At 41.7% G+C, this 22,745-nt stretch overlaps 1 protein-coding gene across 3 annotated transcripts in view; it reads left to right on the top strand.

Annotated features, from left to right (window-relative positions):
* The window catches only part of fah (fumarylacetoacetate hydrolase (fumarylacetoacetase)), a 101,526-nt gene that overhangs the window by 16,585 nt on the left and 62,196 nt on the right, over positions 1 to 22,745 (top strand). For all 3 annotated transcript variants that reach the window (XR_014086828.1, XM_081604962.1, XM_081604961.1), the window contains exon 4: positions 19,904 to 19,953. Coding sequence is in view for 2 of the 3 variants with exons in the window: in XM_081604962.1 (XP_081461088.1) it covers positions 19,904 to 19,953 (50 nt within the window). In the remaining variant the exon portion in view is untranslated. The remainder of the gene's footprint in view (positions 1 to 19,903; positions 19,954 to 22,745) is intronic.

Genomic DNA, 22,745 nt, shown 5'->3' with positions numbered 1-22,745 from the left:
TGTTTTATTTTTACTTACTAGTTTGTCACCACCGTCAGTTCTGTGTCAACACCGTCATGTGCCGTCAACTCTGTCAGATGTAGTTTATGTTGCATTTTGTTTAAAATAATGTTTATTTTTTTCTTGATAGGCATTTGTTTGTGAAATGTCTGAATTCATCTATTTGGTGCATATGTTGTTTTTTTACTAATAAATGACACTGTTCATTGTGGTGATTACTTTCAAAATTGTTTTTTTATCAATTAGAATGGAGTAATTAAATACAAACAAAATAAATGTTTAAATTGTGGTATGATTAATTAAAAAAAACATGGAACGTAATTAAAAAAATTAAGACACCACAGAGAGTAAAAATATCAGTCATAAGTTCATTATAAAATAATTTTATACCAATTTATTTTTGTCTGATGGTCTTGACAAAGTTCTCAGTCAGATCCAGTAAAAATGTAATTCAAAAGAAAATGTTGCATCTGGGAGCCTGCACCTTTACATATTTACATTCCCAAAACATTATTTGTCATGTATGAATACATAACTTCAGGAATTAATAACATTTTTGGTGGAAGAAATTTAAAACCATTTTGTCCCTTATCTCAAGAATAACTTATATATATATATATATATATATATATATACACACACACACACTGCTCAAAAAATAAAGTGAACACTTAAACAACACAATATAACTCCAAGTAAATCAAACTTCTGTGAAATCAAACTGTCCACTTAGGAAGCAACACTGATTGACAATCAATTTCCCCCAAATTTGCACAATTTGCTATTGTGCAAATGGAATAGACAACAGATGGAAATTATTTGCAATTAGCAAGACACACTCAATAAAGGAGGGGTTCTGCAGGTGGGGACCACAGACCACTTCTCAGTACCTATGCTGTCTGGCTGATGTTTTGGTCAGTTTTGAATGTTGGTGGTGCTTTCACACTCGTGGTAGCATGAGACGGACTCTACAATACACACAAGTGGCTCAGGTAGTGCAGCTCATCCAGGATGGCACATCAATGCGAGCTGTGGCAAGAAGGTTTGCTGTGTCTGTCAGCGTAGTGTCAAGAGGCTGGAGGCGCTACCAGGAGACAGGGCAGTACACCAGGAGACGTGGAGGAGGCCGTAGGAGGGCAACAACCCAGCAGCAGGACCGCTACCTCCGCCTTTGTGCAAGAAGGAACAGGAGGAGCACTGCCAGAGCCCTGCAAAATGACCTCCAGCAGGCCACAAATGTGCATGTGTCTGCACAAATGGTTAGAAACCGACTCCATGAGGATGATATGAGGGCCCAACGTCCACAGATGGGGGTTGTGCTCACAGCCCAACACCGTGCAGGACGCTTGGCATTTGCCAGAGAACACCAGGATTGGCAAATTCGCCACTGGCGCCTTGTGCTCTTCACAGATGAAGGCAGGTTCACACTGAGCACATGTGACAGACGTGACAGAGTCTGGAGACGCTGTGGAGAGCGGTTTGCTGCCTGCAACATCCTTCAGCATGACCGGTTTGGCAGTGGGTCAGTAATGGTGTGGGGTGGCATTTCTTTGGAGGGCCGCACAGCCCTCCATGTGCTCACCAGAGGTAGCCTGACTGCCATTAGGTACCGAGATGAGATCCTCAGACCCCTTGTGAGACCATATGCTGGTGCGGTTGGCCCTGGGTTCCTCCTAATGCAGGACAATGCTAGACCTCATGTGGCTGGAGTGTGTCAGCAGTTCCTGCAAGATGAAGGCATTGAAGCTATGGACTGGCCCACCCGTTCCCCAGACCTGAATCCAATTGAGCACATCTGGGACATCATGTCTCGCTCCATCCACCAACGTCACGTTGCACCACAGACTGTTCCAGGAGTTGGCGGATGCTTTAGTCCAGGTCTGGGAGGAGATCCCTCAGGAGACCATCCGCCACCTCATCAGGAGCATGCCCAGGCGTTGTAGAGAGGTCATACAGGCACGTGGAGGCCACACACAATACTGAGCCTCATTTTGACTTGTTTTAAGGACATTACATTAAAGTTGGATCAGCCTGTAGTGTTTATTCACTTTAATTTTGTGTGTGGCTCCAAATCCAGGCCTCCATTGGTTAATAAATTAAAAAAAACAGAAAATCTTCTTTGAGAGTCTTCTGGTCATGGAGATGAAGGACTCAACCAACACAATGGGTATCTTCCAAGGCGCTGTAACAGTCGTAATTGTGTAGTATCTCTTTAAGACATTCTAGTATCTCAGATGATGTCATGTATGCGTCGCTGTTTCTTTTTAGAGAACGTCTGAGAAACCTGCTACAGTTGGATACTGTAACAGTCGTTAAAAATTGTTACAATACCTGGACTGAGACAGACTCTTACGTTGGTGACGTTACGGGTTGCTTTGAACTCTGCTTATTTCATGTGTGAATGTGTAGCAGCCGTTCAACCGGGCTTGTAAGGTTGGTGAAGAGCGTTTTATTAAAGGACAACACTGTGGAATTCTCAGTACCAGTGTAGTTGTGAATTTCTAACTGTCCAGTCGAGTCTACCGCCTCCTCTCCTCTTAAACACAACCTGAAGCGTTACAAATGGCGCCAGAACAATTTCTCTTGGACCTCAGTATGCAGTATCTTCTACCAGCTAATATTTGAAACATGGAAGAAGTACTTTACAGTATAGTGGACGTCCGCCGCCATATCTCGTGGGAACGAACTGAGCTAGGCCAGGCGCGGACTTCGGAGTTTTTCAACGGCAACAAGCGGAATCTTCAACGCCGTTTTTGGAATATAACACGGTCCCAGGTTTAAACCCTTTACCGTGACAACGTGGAACAACTGCACCGCCTAGACGTGAGATGGATTTTGCTTTATAATTTCTGAATGTGCCTGTGTGCACGGCAAAGCGAAGCGGAAAACCCCTCATCGGCTAAGCGCGCGGCAGACCTTTTTTTTTTTTTCCGAACACTCCCTTCAGAAATTTCTTACTGGACTCAACTCTGTACCGGATCAGGGCTGCGAGCCTTTAAGTCCATCAGAGAAAATACGAACTGAAGCCGTGAGTACTTGGAAAAATAAATAAATAAATAAATAAAAGGAAAAGACAGAACTGAATTCATCCTAGCACAACTTGCATTGCACGGACTCGGGTTCACATAAGTGTGCATGATGGCTACGAGTGTAGCCATCATGATTTGGACTTTAGGTTGCTCCCAAACCAAAATACCGTCAGGTGCAAAACCCCTGACCTAGAACTCAAAGTACAAAGTCTAAAAGAAGAGGTGGACATGCTTCAACAATGTTTACATGGTTCATTGGATCTCCAGAAAATGTTTTAGAACGTTGGACTCAACAAACTAAAACTGTTCCTAAAGTCCCAGCTACTCAGATTACTTTTACTTTTACCTACTACTACTACTTACTTTTACCTTTTACTCAAGCGTCATCTACTCCATATGTGCCTAGTCTACATGCCAGGAGAAAGGAGCAATGCGACTCAGCACCCGACCCAACTCAGACCACAAGGGCTTCGTCTCAGACCCATTTGGTTTCGCTGGAGTTAATTAATACTACCAGAGTGCTCGCTGCCGCGTTGCACTAAACAAAATTGGAGCCCCCTGTGTTCACTAATGATGGTGGTCTTCACCCAGAGGAATGGCTGCAGTCTGTCAATGCTTACAATACTTCTTTAGACTTAACAGACACACAGATTCTCAGAGAACTACCACATTTTCTAGCTAATGCACCAAGGAAGTGGTTTAATGTTCTCAGCTCTCATGTCTGTACGTGGGCTATATTTTGTGGACTTTTCAGAACTGTGTTCTTACCTGCTGACAACCAGGAGAATATTATAAGGGGTATCCTAGACAGTTTCCAGTACCCTGAAGAACCTCTCCCTACATTTGTGGCCCATATGGTCAGTGAGTTCCAAAGACTGAGGAACCCTCCACCTGAGCAGGAGCAGATTGACCTTATCTGTAAACATGGAGTAGAGAAGTACAGAGTGGCACTATATGGAACACCTGTCAGGTCAGTAATGGACTTGGTGCTGCGTGCCCATGAGCTCCATTCTGTTCTCGGCACCAGCCTGTCACAGCCATCAAGGGTCCAGATGAAAAATGATGGTGGTCTCTACTGTTTTAGATGTTCCATGCCTGGTGTTACATCCCGCACATGCCCAAACTGTTCCACTGAGTATCAGGGAACTCGACAGTCTGCAAGACCTGCTAGAGAGCATCCCCAAACTGCACCTGCAGAACCAGAAAGTGCTAACATGATGAGAGAAACACAACCAGTGAGTAGAAAGCAGGAAAACTTCAGAGGGGGGAGAGTTTTTCACAGTGCCAACCCTCCTCCCAGTCAGTAACTCCGCCCTCATTGCCTGTGTCAGTTACAAGTTCACCACCTATACTCAATCACGTTGAAGATGGAGCTTCACAATCATCTTGGAATACCCCTTTCAGAGTTAGAGTGAACTTTAAAGGAACAGCTCTGGAGACCACACTTGACACAGGTGCGTCGCTTTCAGCAGTAAACGCAGACTTGATACCCGAAAAGACCCAAAATATGTCGTTAAAGAATCAGTGGCATTCCCCACCCATAAGACTGGCCAACGGCACCGACTGCAATCCGTTAGGTGTAACCTGGTTGACCATTGGATTTATGGGCAAGTCAGACTATCAACGATTTGTGATAGTGCAGGACCTCTCATCCCCCTTAGTTCTTGGAATGGACTTTATGACTCGCACTTCACTAACAATTCATGTCCCAACCAGAACAGTAATTGTGGATGAAAATTCCCCATTTCTGGATGAACCCTGTGAAAATGACTTTGTGGAGGCTGATCTTGAGTGTGGAACGATGACTCTACAGAACACTCCACAGCTCTCACTTAAGGAAAAAGTTGAAGAAGCTAACTTGAATCCTGAGGAAAAAAATGGACTGTTAAAGTTGAGAGATAACTACAGTGATCTATTTGATGGTCATCTAGGTCGCACTTCTCTGACAGAACATGTCATTGTCACTGAGGATGCAAAGCCAGTTAACTTACCGCCCTATGGCACCTCCCCAGCTAAAAAGCAAATCATTGAAGAGCAAGTACAAAAGATGTTAAAGGATGACATCATTGAACCTGCGTCTGGACCAGGGGCGGCTCCTGTGGTCATTGTGACCAAACCACCCCGTGAACCACGGTTTTGTGTTGACTTCCGGGGTTTGAATCAGCTGACTGTGAAAGACTCTTACCCACTACCACGAGTGGATGAGTCATTGGACTTTTTATCAAGAGGAAAGTTCCTGACAACATTAGATCTTGCTCGAGGTTACTGGCAGGTCCCCATTGGCGAACAGGCTAAGCCTAAGACTGCTTTCATCACGCATTGTGGCCTGTTTCACTTCAAGGTCCTTCCTTTTGGTATATGTAATGCTCCTGCGACCTTTCAGCGACTTATGAACAATGTTCTAGCTGGCCTGATTTATAAGTCGTGTGCAGTGTATCTGGATGATATTGTTGTCGCATCACCAACTTTTGAGCAGCATCTACTTGACCTAGAGGAGGTCCTTGACAGGCTTATTTCTGCTGGTCTCTCATTGAAACTGAGCAAATGTCAATTCTGCCTTTCGGAACTCACCTTCCTCGGCTACCGTGTCACACCATCTGGCATTCATCCTGACCCTGACAAGGTGAGAGCTGTGACTGAGTTTAAAGTGCCAACCACGACAAAGCAGGTGCGACAGTTTCTTGGCTTAACAGGCTACTACCGCCGCTTTGTACAAGATTATGCAAGTCATGCAGAGCCACTCCACTCTCACTAAAAAGGACGTGCCGTTCAACTGGACCGACGAGTGCCAAGCAGCTGTCGACTTTCTAAAACATTCCATAACTTCGGCACCAGGGCTAAAATTTCCGGATTTTACATATCCGTTCTTCATCCACACTGATGCATATGATGCTGGACTTGGAGCACCATTAATGCAGAGGGATGAGAATGGTAAAGATGTAGCTGTGGCTTTTGCTAGCCGTTCACTGCATAAGTCAGAAAAACCCTATTCAACTCCAGAAAAAGAATGTCTGGCTGTTATCTGGGCATTGGAACATTTCCGTCCTTATGTCGAAGGTTTACATGTGACTATTTACACCGACCACAGCAGCCTCAAGTGGTTGATGTCTCGACCAAATTCCTCTGGTAGGCTTGCCAGGTGGTCTCTTCGCCTTCAGAACTTTGACTTCAGCATCATCCACAAACCGGGAGAATGTAATAAGGTGCCTGATGCCCTTTCACGTAATCCCCTCCCAGATGTGGACACACCCATGGATCTTCTTCCTCCCTATGCCGTGATTGAAAGCATGGATCTTCATGCTCTGCCCTCTGTAATTGTATCAGACCGTCCTCATGATCGTCAGTTGCAACTGGAGGACCCAGTCACAGCCAACTTACTCTGCCAACTTGAAAATGACCAACAGAGTGAGGAGGATAACCAAGATCTGCAAAAGTTCATTGTACAAGATGGACTCTTATATTTCATTGATCCGAAAACAAAGTGCGGTCTTCACCCACTCAAGCAGATTAAACTTTTTGCTCCAACTGCACTCCGTAGTTATCTGCTCAAGTATTATCATGACCATCCTACAGCTGGACATCTGGGTGTTGCAAAAACTCTGGCACGCTTGCGTCTCAGGTTCTTCTAGCCAATCATGAACTCTGATGTAAAGAAATATGTGGTGTCATGTCGTTCGTGCCAAGTCACTAAACCGACTCAAAGAAAACCAGCAGGCCTCATGGTCCCAATCCAACCACAGAGACCATGGGAGTACACGGGTGTGGACTACATCGGCCCACTCCCCCGCACACAAATGGGAAATGCATATATCCTTGTTTTTGTGGACTATTTCTCCAAATGGATTGAAGTGAGTGCTGTCAGGGAAGCAACTGCTCGAGTTGCTGCTAATAAGTTCATCAACGACATATTCGCCCGACATGGTTCCCCAAAATACTTTATTTCAGACAGAGGAACACCTTTCATCAGCGACCTGTTTGAACATGTTGTGTCAACACTTGGAACTGAGCACAGAATGACAACTGCCTACCATACTCAAACTAATGCAACTGAACGTGTAAATCGCATGTTGAAAACAGCCATTCGAGCATATATTGAGGACAAACACACTTCTTGGGACAAATATCTTCCCCAGATTTGTTTCGCGCTGCATACGGCACCTCATGAAAGTACAAACCTGAGTCCCGCAATGATGGTCTATGGACGAGAGTTAGACACTCCCTTGGACCTCATCACTCAGCCGTCGTGGGAAGGAATGGATGACCCTGAGACTTCTTACCCAGATCACCTGAGAGCCTCGATTCAAGATGCTCATGACCATGCTCGTACAGTTCTCACAGAAAGTCATAGAAGGCGAAAGCATTACTGTGATCTAAGACGACGCCCAATCTCGTTTAAAGTTGGAGATCTGGTCAGAGCAAAATCACACCCAAAGTCGGATGCATCATCTAACTTTTCAGCAAAACTGGCGCCTCTCTACATGGGTCCCTACTGTGTCTACAAAAAGATGTCCGACGTGAACTATTGTCTAACCAAGGTGGACACTGGAGAGAAAGCTGGAGTTTTTCATGTTGCAAACCTTCAACCAATCTACACCTGGGCTACAACTTCATCTAACAAACACTCAAAGCAAACCACTTCTGCAGATTTGGTTTCCATTTCACCAGACAACAGTTTTTCCCTGGCTCTTTTGGACCCAGAGCCTGACTATGATGTCGACGCTGATATCGTCTCTGATGACGTCCCAGTCGAAACTGATTGGGAATATGCGGATCCTGTTCCAGCCTTTTTGGACCACGACCCTGTCCAAGACACTGACACTGCTTTGGAGACGGCTCTTAACAGTTTGACCCCTGCGGACAATGGGTGTGCTGCTGGTGTCTCTTATAATTTTAGACCGAGACGTGTTCCGAGGGTCACCACTGACTGGTCAGTCAATAGATGGACCAACCCTTTTCATACCTTCAGGTTTAACCTGAAGTGATCTTGTTTGAACTTTGTTTTGCTAGTTTCAGTAGTGTTCTGTGACTGTCACTTATGTTTTGTTCGGGTCAAGTTCAAACGTTTAACATATGTTATGCTAAGGGTTCTAGCATTTTCAAAAGACAAAAAAAAAGGAATTCCACTTTTGTAATCGTCCTGCCTGCCTTATTTTTTTGTTTTTACAGTACTCCTCAAAGTAGATATTGCCGTTGTTGAAAACTGTCATGTATGTCGGCTTTTCAATATTATGCTGTATATTCCCGGTTTACTTTTAACAACTTATCCATGTATGGAGGTTTGTTAAGTATTGACTGTGCCTTTGCTGTGTTCGGCTGAGGGCACCCTATTCTGACCTGGGGGGAATATGTAACTGTCGTAATTGTGTAGTATCTATTTAAGACATTCTAGTATCTCAGATGACGTCATGTATGCGTCGCTGTTTCTTTTTAGAGAACGTCTGAGAAACCTGCTACAGTTGGATACTGTAACAGTCGTTAAAAATTGTTACAATACCTGGACTGAGACAGACATATAACTCTCTTACGTTGGGGACGTTACGGGTTGCTTTGAACTCTGCTTATTTCATGTGTGAATGTGTAGCAGCCGTTCAACCGGGCTTGTAAGGTTGGTGAAGAGCGTTTTATTAAAGGACAACACTGTGGAATTCTCAGTACCAGTGTAGTTGTGAGTTTCTAACCGTCCATTCGAGTCTACCGCCTCCTCTCCTCCCTTAAACACAACCTGAAGCGTTACAGCGCCATGAGGGGAAAATCGGCAGGGAGGCCAAAGGTAAGTACAGATCAAAAAAACGCTGGAAAAACTCAGAGACAAAGCTCAGAGAAGCACAGATTACCATAAAAGGCAAACACTCAGGCACTAAAGAACTGGCAGTCGACTAATCTTATACTCAGGTTGATGAAGTCTATTACTTGCAGGTGCATAGAGACTGCCCTGCACAGACATTAACCTTCTGGCTCTCCCTGGTGGAAGAACAGGAAAACAATCCCGCACAAGAAACTCCAGTTCCCAACATCTGTTGATTGAAATTAAAATCATCTGGGAGGGCATGACGTAATGACATAAACAAATTCACAAAAGAACCGGTTACATTATCACAGTTTACTTGAATATGGGGAAACCAAGATTTAACCCCTGGGAGAGCAGATTCTATATTTAAACAATTGGCCACAAATGGAATAGGTAAAATTCATCAAACAGATTCGGCTTACATTATGTCTTTTGAAGAGCTCAAACAAATATTTTATATACAAAAAAAATACTTCTTTAAATACCTTCATCTTTGAAGCTACATTATGACAAAAAACAGATTAATCAAATCTCAGCTAGAAGAAAAGGTCTGCAAAGATAGCTCAAGTAAGGATGTGATTCCAGAATTTTATAATTTAATAGTTTTGAATCTCCCAGAGGACTCAACACACAAAATGAAAGCCTAGGAAAAGACCTGCGAGTATTTCTGTCACTGGAGGAATGGCAATCTGTCTCAGGCACGTGGAGAGGGTAGCGGGGAGGTGGAGGGGGCTTTAGTCCCTGCCCCTTTTATCCTTGATGCCCCTAGTACCCTTTTTGAGTTTTTTTGTTGTTTTTTTTACATTTTTTAATTTATTTTCTTTATCTGTGTGCCAGGAGGCCTGCTTGTGCCCCTCAACAATAATGTTTAGCTAAATATAACAATTTAGCAAAAAGGAGGTGGGGGGGATCTGTGTCCCAGTGCTGGACTAAATGCCTGGTTCGCTACAAGCAGTCTGATTCGTCCCTACCACCCTACAGATAAAGCGGCCCTTCAGCTTTATCTGGTTCAGTGGTCAGAACCAGGTAAAGAAACTGTACCGTAACTGTCACTGCGACGCTCATCAGAGCCCCGGTACCGTCTGCTTACTGTTCGCTCTCTGCTTCACCTTTATGTTACTACCAGGCAGTTCTCACCGCTGCTGACGAGATCTGGGCTGGAGGCGAGTGGCTGTGAATAGAAGACGCTGCAAGACCTCAATTGCTAAAGAAAGATCCAGCTGATAGCATTTGGAGCTCATAAAATATCACATAAACATCAGCAAAAATACTTTACAACCATTTGGACTGCAGCAACAACCAAACATGCCACCAAAACAAGATATTCTAAAAGCAGGGCGGATTGGCATATAGGGGCTACCGGGGGATTCCAGGTAGATTCCAGCACAGAGATGCGACTTGCTGTTCATGGAGGACCGGCCCAAGATAATAAGGGGCCTTAGACAGAATCATGATTTAGCCCCCGCCAACCACCTTCTACTAAGGTAGAAGGTGGTTCTTCTTAGTAGAAGAACCACCTTCTACTAAGGTAGAAGGTGGTTCTACCTTCTACCTAAGGTGGTTCTACCTTCTACCTTCTAAATCAGGTTCTACCTTCTAAATCATGATTTAGCCCCCGCCAACCACCTTCTACTAAGAACATCAGCATCACTAACAGTGTTAGATCTAGTGAAGTCTGTTGAAAGGGAGCCCATTAATTGGCTGAGTTTTAAATCAATCACTGATTATTATTTGCTGTAATGTATTTGGGAACAAACCCAGTTCAAATACAAAGATTACATCATATAGTACCCATGGAAACACAATAATCAAACTATCCAGATGATTCTTTGCAGTTTTGCAAAGTTTTACAGTTTTACAGCTTTACAAAGTAAAAGTATTAATTAAATCTTAAATATACAATTTATTTTTTCTCTGCTGAATGTATTAAATAAAATTTAATAACATTATGGTTTTTAATAAATGGCTGTTACAGGTTTAGATGTATGGTCTGTGTTACAATTCAACCATTTATAGAGGCCCCTCAATGTCTGGAGGGCCCTAACACCAGCTACTGAGTTTTCTTTGCTTTGATACATCCGTCTTACAATTCTAGATCTCAGAATTGTAAGACGGATGTCAACATCAGAAAATTATGTAGAGATCTTTAAAGCAGTCTGCAGACAAGTTGTTATAGAGCAGTGTTTCTCAACCCTGGTCCTCAGCGCCCCCCTGCTCTGCATGTTTTATCCAGCCATCCATCCATCCATCCATCCATCCATCCATCCATCCATTTTCTTCCGCTTATCCGGGGTCGGGTCGCGGGGGCAGCAGCTTCAGAAGGGAGGCCCAGACTTCCCTCTCCCCAGCCAATTCTTCCAGCTCCTCCGGGGGAATCCAAGGCGTTCCCAGGCCAGCCGAGAGACGTAATCCCTCCAGCGTGTCCTGGGTCTTCCCCGAGGCCTCCTCCTGGTGGGACGTGCCCGGAACACCTCACCAGGGAGGCGTCCAGGAGGCATCCTTACCAGATGCCCGAGCCACCTCAACTGGCTCCTCTCGACGTAGAGGAGAAGCGGCTCTACTCTGAGTCCCTCCCGGATGACCGAGCTTCTCACCCTATCTCTAAGGGAGAGCCCAGCCACCCTGCGGAGGAAGCCCGTTTCGGCCGCTTGTACCCGTGATCTCGTTCTTTCGGTCATGACCCAAAGCTCATGACCATAGATGAGGGTGGGAACGTAGATCGACCGGTAAATTGAGAGCTTTGCTTTTTAGCTCAGCTCTCTCTTCACCACGACGGACCGGTACAGCGCCCGCTTCACAGCAGACGCTGCCCCAATCCGCCTGTCGATCTCCCGCTCCCTTCTTCCCTCATTCGTGAACAAGATCCTCAGATACTTAAACTCCTCCACTTGAGGCAGGACGACCTCCCTGACACGGAGAAGGCACTCTACCCTTTTCCGGCTCAAGACCATGGAGGCACTGAGTCTCATCCCGGCCGCTTCACACTCGGCTGCGAACCGCTCCAATGAGAGCTGCAGATCACATTCCGATGAAGCCAACAGGACCACATCATCCGCAAAAAGCAGAGATGCAATCCTAAGGCCACCAAAACGGATCCCCTCAACACCTTGGCTGCGCCTAGAAATTCTGTCCATAAAAGTAATGAACAGAATCGGTGACAAATGGCAGCCTTGGCGGAGTCCAACTCTCACCGGAAACGAGCCCGACTTACTGCCGGCAATGCGGACCAGACTCTGACACCGGTCATACAGGGACCTGACAGCCCGTATCAAAGGGCCCGGTACCCCATACTCCCGGAGTACCCCCCACAGGGCCCCCCGAGGGACACGGTCGAACGCCTTCTCCAAGTCCACAAAACACATGTAGACTGGTTGGGCAAACTCCCATGCACCCTCCAGGACCCTGCTGAGAGTGTAGAGCTGGTCCAGTGTTCCACGACCAGGACGAAAACCACACTGCTCTTCCTGAATCCGAGGTTCGACTATCCGACGGACCCTCCTCTCCAGGACCCCTGAATAGACCTTACCAGGGAGGCTTAAGAGTGTGATTCACCTGTAATTGGAGCACACCCTCCGGTCCCCCTTTTTAAACAGGGGGCCCACCACCCCAGTCTGCCAATCCAGGGGAACTGCCCCCGATGTCCATGCAATATTGCAGAGTCGTGTAAGCCAACACAACCCTGCAACATCCAGAGCCTTAAGGAACTCCGGGCGGATCTCATCCACCCCCGGGGCCCTGCCACCGAGGAGCTTTTTGACCACCTCGGCGACCTCGTCCCCAGAGATTGGAGAGCCCAACCCAGAGTCCCCATGCTCAGCTTCCTCAACAGAAGGCATGTTGGTGGGATTGAGGAGGTCTTCGAAGTATTCCGCCCACCAGCCCACAACGTCCCGAGTTGAGTTCAGCAGCGCACCATCCCCACTATAAACAGTGTTGGTGCTGCACTGCTTCCCCCTCCTGAGCCGCCGGGTGGTGGACCAGAATCGCCTCGAAGCCATATGGAAGTATGTCTCCATGGCTTCTCCAAACTCCTCCCACGCCCGAGTTTTTGCCTCAGCGACAACCCGAGCCGCATGCCGTTTAGCCCGCCGGTACCCATCAGCTGCTTCTGGAGTCCCACAGGCCAAAAAGGCCCGGTAGGACTCCTTCTTCAGCTTGACAGCATCCCTCACCGAAGGTGTCCACCAACGTGTTCAAGGGTTGCCGCCACGACAGGCACCAACAACCTTGCGGCCGCAGCTCCGAAAGGCCGCCTCGGCAATGGAGGTACGGAACATGATCCACTCAGACTCAACGTCCCCCACGTCCCCCGAAACGTGTTTGAAGTTCTGCCGGAGATGAGAGTTGAAGCTCCGTCTCACAGGGGACTCCGCCAGACGTTCCCAGCAGACCCTCACTACACGTTTGGGCCTGCCAGGTCTGACCGGCTTCCTCCCCCACCACCGGAGCCAACTCGTCACCAGGTAGTGGTCAGGGGACTGCTCCGCACCTCTCTTCACCCGAGTGTCCAAGACATGCGGCCGCAAATCCGATGAGACGATGACAAAGTCAATCATCGAACTGCGGCCTAGGGCGTCCTGGTGCCAATTGCACATATGGACGCTATAGAACATATTGTCTCAAAGGACATTGCACTATATCCATTTTTCCTCATTCTAAGTCTGTATCCCAAAAATACTAAATGTGGACAACTATTGATATTTGTCTATTACAAGCTAAAAGACTGATGGCACTTTTCTGGAAGAGAACAACATGACCAAATAACAAGCAATGGATCAGACAAATGCTGAAGACTTTACCCTTGGAACGCATAACATATCTCCAAAAAGGGAAAAGCGAGTTATTTGAAAGCGTTTAAAAACCCCTGCAGACTTTTGTTGAAGGTGTGGCCTTGTGTCAAGAGAAGGAAGCCAACTAAAGACAATAATATCATAAGACCATGGTGTTAAGAAGCAATGGAGTCTCTACAATGGTTTATTATCTCCTGTATATTTAAAAGAATTTATGCAGATGTGCATCAAAGAGGGCATTTGTTGTTGTTGACTGTATTGGCAGGTATGGTTGGCCAAAAAGTTGATTGTCAACAGATCAAGACTCCATGACTAGAAGGCTTATAACCATTCTTGAAAAGAAGGGTGGCTATATTAGTCATTGATGTATTTTTTATATGTTTGTCAATTTTGAGATGTATGTATATTATTCTCACTTCAACAGATGATAATAAATAAGTGAGATGTGAAAATTTTCAGTTTTAATTCAGTTGCATAATATTTCTGCACCCTAATAGTTGCCCAATAATCACAATAATAATGCACACACAGATATTGTACTAAAAAAGCCTAAATCTTTGGATTGACAAAAGGTTATTGACTAAATAACCTTTGGACATATCAAAGATAAACATTTTGGATTGATCGAGACCGCTGCAGTTTTGTTCAACAATAAAATGAATCCTCAAAACTACAACTTGTGTAATAATAAGCGACCCTCTTAAGTTCTCAATAGAGATACTAGTTGAATACCTGGGCTTCAGCTGTGTATGCAATCTTGCATACAAATGGCTGTTTTAAGTATTCATGTTGCACAGTAAAAAATAATAGTCTTATCGTATAAAACATCTGTTTTTATTAGGTTTTATAAAGTTTTATAAAGTCCTTATCATATAAAAACATATGTTTTGATTTAAATTAAGCTCTTATCAAAATAAAACAGACAGGATTCTGGAACTTTCTCCTCTATTGCATCATATAAACATTCTGGAACTTTCTGCTCTCTTGCATCATATAAAATATTTTGGAACTTTCTGCTCTCTTGCATCATATAAAACATTCTGGAACTTTCTCTTTTCCATCATATAAAACATTCTGGAACTTTCTCTTAAATAAAGGAACATGTCAGGGCAACCCTCTCCTCTCTCTTGCATCATGTAAATTTGTTCTCTCTTGCCTCATATAAAATATTCTATAACTTTCTCTCTTGCATCATATAAAACATTCTGGAACTTTCTCTCTTGCATCATATAAAACATTCTGGAACTTTCTCTATTGCATCGTATAAAATGTAAGTTATCAAAATAAAGACAGGATTCTGGAACTTTCTCTTAAATCAAATGGTAAACAAGGTGCATGTCAGGGGTTAACCCTCTTTTTCATCATATAAGATTTAAGTTCTTTTAAAATAAAATAGACAGCAACATGACTTTTGACCCAGTTATTCCCCTCCCCCTAAGTTGAAAGTTTTATACCTATGCAAATTTTCTGATGCAACTCCTCCTCACATAGACTCCACCCCCAACTGCTTTTATCTTCCTGCTCCCCAGCAGATGCCCCAGCCCACTTTTATTAGTTTATGTTTGAATGAGCCAATAGAGATAAAGAGGTGGGATTTCTGGTTTTTTTTGCTTTAAATATTTTTCGGAGGCCCTGTCATTCTTCTTGTTGCATTTGGTAGAGGAAGAACCAATTGCTCTGACAAAAAAAAATGGTTTGCGTTAAAAGAGAAAAGCCTCAAAAGACAAGACTGCAAGAAGCGAATCAACTAGCATGTAGCTCATCTGCTCCAACCTCAGAAACTACAGATGGACAAACCATCATGAGACCCTGCTCCATGGCTGATGCTTCATCCTCTACACTCCTGGATACAAATCTGGTCTTACCTCCATCAGCAGCGTTCGAATCCTCGGTTCAGCACGAGATTTCCACGTTCCAGGACTCTGAGCATGTTACTCCAATGAATCACACTCTGCTGAAGCTCCTTCATCTGGTGTGGGAAAAACCAAGACATCCTGGTGTTATCCAGTGGGACCTCCCTTCTCTGTCAGACTCCAGGTACGGTCTATTAAATTCTAGTCCAAAAATTTGGATGCTTTCTAAAAGTCCACCTTTTTTGTGCAAGAGAAAACCTGAAGACAAAAGACAGCAGGTTGTGAAGTGAGGTGGAGAAGCTAGTCTGCTAACATCCAACTCAACTGCTTGAAGATCCAAAACATCAGATGGGAATCCCACCATCTGGGATTCCCATCTGATGCATCACTCCAACAAGTAAATCATTACAGTTGGACAAAGTTTCCTCTCTATTTTTGTTTTTGCTTCATTCATATAAATTAATCCAATAAAGAACTTTTATCTCCACCTCCAAGCCTGGATCCACTCTCAGTCACTTCATCCCAGTCAAGGCTGATGAAGAAATTAAGGTCAAGGAAATTATAGTCACTATGTACTCAATAGTTAAGCATCTAATAAATCATGTTAATTGTTATATTAATTTCAAATCATAATAAAAAAGAGAATAGTTTATTTCATAAACAAAAATGTATCTGTGTTTAACTACCTCACCGTTTCTTTCTCTGTCCTGCTCTCAGCTGGTATCTGATAAACCGTCCTCCACTCTCTCACTTCAGCCAACCAACTTGGTTCCGGGTGAATAAAGGTCCACGTAATTTTGAGTCACTATCTACTAAATTGTCAAGTATCTTATTGACTAATATTTTGTTTTTACAGTAAATTAAAAAAAATACAATTTAAATAAAAAGAGAATGGATTAATTTTGTGGACAACTGATCCATATCTTTAACTTTGAGAGCTTTTCTTTCTCTGTGCTGCATCAGCTGCTGAGCTCAGCCTGTATCAGATAAACCAACAGCCCCTCTGCAGGTCACTTTACCCCAGCTAGGGATGGGAAATAGTAAAAGTCAAAGATATGTGGAACCAGTAAACTGTCAACCATCAATACATTTTAGAATAATAATAAGTGTTTGCCGCTTCTTTCTCTGTGCTGCACTCGACTTGTATCTGATAACTCAGCAGTCTGTCTCCAACAGCCACTTTAAGCTGTTGCTTATTTTTTTAAAAGTCAAGGAAATCTGGGTCTATTGTTCCCTAACTCAACAAGTACTTACTAAGCCATCAAACATGCACAAAATTATTAATATTAGTACAGGTTAATCATTTTAAATTAAGTTAGAATTGCTTACCATGTCTTTAGTTTTGTTTTTCTTCTGTCAGGTAGTTTTCTATTGATCATTTTAAACTCCTCTCCTATCTAGAGAAACCAAAAGAAGAAAAAAAAAACACCACAGCACTAGCACACGATTAAAGAACATACTTTTTCATAGAGATTAGGACAGAGCACAAGAATGACAGGACCGAGTGGAAGTTTGATAGCTTGGCCTCTAGTCAAACCTGATCCCATGTAAAAATAAATGCATATTAAAGATTAGCTTTGTGCATTTCATCGTAAACCAAAATGAACCAGCTTTAAAAAAACATCTTCTTGTTTATGTGTGTCAGGCTTAAACACACAGGAAAGAAGAGTCTCTTATTTAATATTAGTTTATGGAAAACTATTTTAATATTTGGTTGTTTTTTCTTTTTTCTGTGACTGAAACAAGCTGAATAACTGACCTCTATGTTTACGCTACAACTACCATTACCTGCACAAGACATATGAGGAACATTTTTATCATCCTGTCTGATTATGCACCGAGAGGCAGATCCAGCAAAACAATAAATTAAATTAAAAATGCATTTCCCTTGCCGTTAGTGATTCTATTAAATCGTTCAACCTTATTTTTCCTCAATATCTTTCCTAAAACCTATTTAGTACCATCTATGGTTCAATTACTGGTTGCCATCTTCAAAACACCAGGGTAAGAACATGCATGCAGTTATGTACTAGCATCAAGTGTTGTAGGAAATAGGCCTCCCTGAAAGGAGAAAAGTTGGAAAAAAAAATTAAAAAAAACAAGAAAACATCACCACAGAAGCAAATCCACTCAGACTTGGTCTCCAAATGCAATTCTGAAACAAAACTGCATAAGTAGATCCACAAGTCCACCACACTTTTCAGATGTTTTTTTTTTCTAATCCTTAACTTTATAAACCATGTATCCCATATAATTGTCAATCTATTGGAAAAATGGAATACACTGAAATATGTGGTTATTTACCTTCTTACATTTGTTACGCTCCTGCACTGTACTTTCTTTTTTCTCTCGACTTGTATGTCTGAATGGTTTACCGAAATCAGTACAGACAAAGTTTCAAAAAGGAACATTTATCATTTTCATAGTTTTCTTGTAAGCTAACAGGTGAACCATTCTTTATAATAAATCCCTTTAGTCAATATGTCATCACCAACAGTTTACTTCATTAGGATGAAAAGGCAGTTTAGCTGAAAAGTTTACTTAGTAGATTTTTTTTAATTACCTCAGAGGCAGGACTTTGATTAGACCCTAACCTGCTAACACAGCAAACTTCTTTCTGCTTCGTCTAATGTAAGTTTTTTGCATCAGTGAAATAAGAACATGTTTAGTTTATGGTCAAGGATGTACTTGCAGCCAGACCCAAGCCATACAGAACACAAACTTTCATCTGTTACCTTCTCCCTTTTGCAAGTAATAACTACTTTTTAAAAAATAACTTGTCTTTTTTATTTTTTTTGCTCGTCAATATGTGATTGCAGTAAAGTCAGAAACACAAGCGTTACGCTAACAAAGTATTTTTTTTCTCTACTAAAATGTATGATCTTTCAAATTCATCTACGTTGTGAATTCGTGCTGTTACATTCTGTTCTGTGTAATCGAAAAGATAGTGACCGAAAAATAATAATAAAACAACCCTGCAAGATATGTTTTTGACAACCTTGATTTGAGTTGTAACTCTGTCTGCTAGGAAGGGTCCAGTGAACATTTTAGTTTATTTTCAATTGCATCTGTTTGGCTTTCCACAAAGAAATTTTTTGTAGTCCTCAACTTGATGAAGTGTGGAATGAGTTAAGAATGGAAATCAAGGAATGTTCAAACAGTTTAAATCATGTTTTAAGCAAATGGTCTTCAAAAAGAATGACAGGGCCTCTGAAAAATATTTAAAGCAGAAAAACAGAAATCCCACCCCTTTATCTCTATTGGCTCATTCAAACATAAACTAATAAAAGTGGGCTGGGGCATCTGCCAGGGAGCAGGAAGATAAAAGCAGTTGGGGGTGGAGTCTATGTGAGGAGGAGTTGCATCAGAAAAATTGCATAGAGGTATAAAACTTTCAACTTAGGGGGAGGGGAATAACTGGGTCAAAAGTCATGTTGCTGTTTGTTTTATTTTGATAAGAACTTAAATTTCATATGATGAAAAAGAGGGCCCCCACCCCTGACATGCACCTTGTTTACCATTTGAAGAAAGGTCCAGAATCCTGTCTTTTTTGATTTTATATGATGCAAGAGAGAAAGTTCCAGAATATTTTATATGATGCGAGAAAGAAAGTTCCAGAATGTTTTATATGATGCAAGAGAGAAAGTTCCAGAATGTTTTATATGATGCAAAAGAGAAAGTTCCAGAATGTTTTATATGATGCAAAAGAGAAAGTTCCAGAATCCTGTCTTTTTTGATTTTATATGATGCAAGAGAGAAAGTTTTTACATGATGCAAGAGAGAGGAGAGGGCTGCCCTGACATGTTCCATTATTTAAGAGAAAGTTTCAGAATGTTTTATATGATGCAACAGAGAAAGTTCCAGAATGTTTTATATGATGCAAGAGCAGAAAGTTCCAGAATGTTTTACATGATGCAAGAGAGCAGAAAGTTCCAGAATGTTTTATATGATGCAAGAGCAGAAAGTTCCAGAATGTTTTATATGATGCAAGAGCAGAAAGTTCCAGAATGTTTTACATGATGCAAGAGAGCAGAAAGTTCCAGAATGTTTATATGATGCAATAAAGGAGAAAGTTCCAGAATCCTGTCTGTTTTATTTTGATAAGAGCTTAATTTAAATCAAAACAAAACATATGTTTTTATATGATAAGGACTTTATAAAAACATATTAACACAGATGTCTTATACGATAAGCAATATATGACGTAGATTTAACAGATGTTCGTGTGCGATAGTATCGATTTATCAATTTTTGATTTGGGCGTGGCATTTTAATCCATCAAACTCGATTAATTAAAATTTGACACAAAGTAGTATCCTTATCTTTCACAGTCCCTTATTCAAATTAAATAATTTATTAGGTTTTATTGGACTTAAAACTTTTCGTTGCATACAATTTCTCCACAGATAAGTTTTATTTTAACTTATCTGTTGCTTTCTGCAGGGCATTTGTCAGTCAGAGTGAAGCCATGATGCATCTTCCTGCAAATGTTGGTGAGTAGTTACTTTTTTTTCTTTTTTTTTGGAAAAACCTTCAACAAACTGCATACATCTGCACAAAGATTATTATTTTACCTTATTTCACCTTCTTGTTGTTATTGCTTCAACAGCATAATGTCTCATTAATAATCAATGGCTTACATTTGCAGACCTGTTTTTATTTGATGGCATGAACAGTAGGTATAATAACATGTCCAGTTGGGTCAGAGAGGTATTTCTACCTCTCTCTTCACATTAGCAACGTACTAGCTCATTTTAGATCAGTTTTAATATGATCTAATATGAGCACTACATATTAGATCATATATTCAGGATTTCATACTGAATAAAGAAGTATTCAGTATGTCAGTTTTATTCTTAAATGTTTAAAATTGATCTCTGTCCTCTACACTCTTAGTCATAAATTGGATTGAATTTATGACTAAATTCAATCCAATTCAGTTCATTATTGTGATGGAGACCAGGGGTTCCATCACTAATAAAGGAATGCTGATATTATGTTGTTTAGTTTATTTACAATCCAAATGTTTCCTGTTTCAGTTATTTATTTTAGCTGCATTGTGACATTTAGTTGAAAATTTTTTCAGGTAGGGAAACCGGCCATCTTTACTGTTCAGGGAGAATGTGGGGGGAAATGTCAGTTTGTTTCTGATAACTTTTATGGGTTTAATTTGAGTTTGCTAATTGAGTGCAAAAGCAACCTCAATTTGCATAATCTTAATATAAGTAAATGTAAAGCACATATAAAAAAAAACTTAACATGAATGCTTTTCATATACATTAATAAAGATAAGGATTTGTTTCAAAACCCATCCATGCACCACATCACTCCTGTCCTGCAAAGACTCCATTGGCTGCCCACCAAGTTCCGCATAGAATACAAAATTCTTCTGTACACTGGTGTGTCTCCTCAGCAGGGTAGAGCAGCAAAGGGAGACATATGCACCAGGTACTGCTGAAAAGTTCCTGGAGCATACCATGTCAATTAAGAGGGGTAGTGCTCTGAGGATGGGTATTAAGTTAAACATATTATTTGATTGACTTTATATTAGTTTGGTTCTAATGATTTGCATGCATGTAAATATTGATTCCATTTATTGTGATGTGTTAAGTTTGTGTGTCATAATGTTTATTTCTAATTTTGCTTTTTGACAACCCCTTTATTTGGTATGAATGGTGAATTTGCCCCATGTATAAAAGCCAGCTTCTTTGGCCCGGTCCCAATGAACAATGCACACGCAAACGCCCCTCTGTGAAGTGTGGATTCAGTCAAGTGCGCATTTGAGTGCGCAGGATTACAAGCGTGCAAAATGTGAGAACTTCAACATCCAAAATGGCGGGATTAGTCGCTGTTCAGGCCTTTCTTATTTAAATTATTTTAAATGTACAGTAAAGGTATTTTTGATTTTCTAAGTCATTGTTGGAGATATTTATTTTGTTATGACTTGTTGAATACAGAAAATTCTGTGTAATCACATATGTTCAATAGAGTGAAACCAAAATTATTTCAATACTTTACTTTTAAAAAATGATTTTTATTCTATTTTTTTGTGACAGAGCTTGCTCAATGAACTTTTCCATATTTCCAAGATGGGAAAAAATACACATTAAAATGTACAAATATTTAATTTAACTGTCTGGCATTTGACTAACTAGAGACATGATTATTTTTTACTCATAGAACCATCTCTTTCATGCAGCTAAAAGTTAATTTGGTATAAAGTGGAGCTAACATCCTAACAAAGACCAAGTTAAGGACAAATATACGGCATATATAAAAATAAAAAAAGACCTGATGCTACGTTTGAAAAATAAAAATACTAATGGAACCAAAATGTACTTTTTTCTCATTTTCCAACATACCTTTATTGGAATTTTAGCAGTTTAGACAAACAGCTTGAAAATTCTGCAAAGTATCGCAGCAGGAGTAGTGTTCAGGCCAAAATAAAAATACAAATAGAAATCAACAAAATGCCTCTCACAATCCTGCTTATAATGCAACCCATCACAAATTCCACACATCATCTTCATATTGAGATATTAAATTCAACAGTATATGTGCTCTAATAAAATTGTCTTTGGGAATTGCCGTTAGCATGTTTTTCAGTCACTTGTACTGTCTTACGACATGTTCAGATCTTTGACATACATAATGAAGGGATTCCAGATTAACTCAAACAAATCCTGTATGTCCTTTAATACATATGTAATCTTTTCCAGAGGGAGAGCAGATAACATTTGCCACAACCATTGGTTTACAGTCAGTCCATGAGTCTTTTCCCAGAACAATGATATACATCTTTTTGCACAGAGCAAACTTAAGTTTATAAATGTTCATTTGTTTTAGTATAATTATGTTTTTCTAAACACAAACGGCTTCAGATCCAAAATTATTTGGTTGGAAATTATTTTCTTATACATCTTTTACCCCGTTGACCCGCGTCCGGGCGAGGGAACGCCACATCCAAAAATCCAAAGATATTTTCCATCATAAGGTTTCTTTGGGCTGCGCTATGTCTGGTTCCTCACTTAGGACCTGTCTGCCTTGGGTGACCCTACCAGGGGCATAAAGCCCCAGACACAGGGGCGGATCTAGAAAAATATTTATGGGGTGGCAAGAGGGGGGCCATATATATATTAAAAAAAAAAAAATTCCCTTCTCACCCTCCGTGGGTGGTCTCTTTCATCCTCTGAGCTCGGGTCCTCTACCAGAGGCCTGTGAGCTTGAGGGTTCTGCGCAGTATCTTGGCTGTGCCTAGAACTGCACATTTCTGGACTGAGATGTC

Source organism: Poecilia reticulata, chromosome 3 (genome assembly GCF_904066995.2).
Source record: "Poecilia reticulata chromosome 3, P_reticulata-male-v2, whole genome shotgun sequence".
Lineage (NCBI taxonomy): Eukaryota > Metazoa > Chordata > Actinopteri > Cyprinodontiformes > Poeciliidae > Poecilia > Poecilia reticulata.
This window is presented reverse-complemented; position numbering and strand designations above follow the sequence as displayed.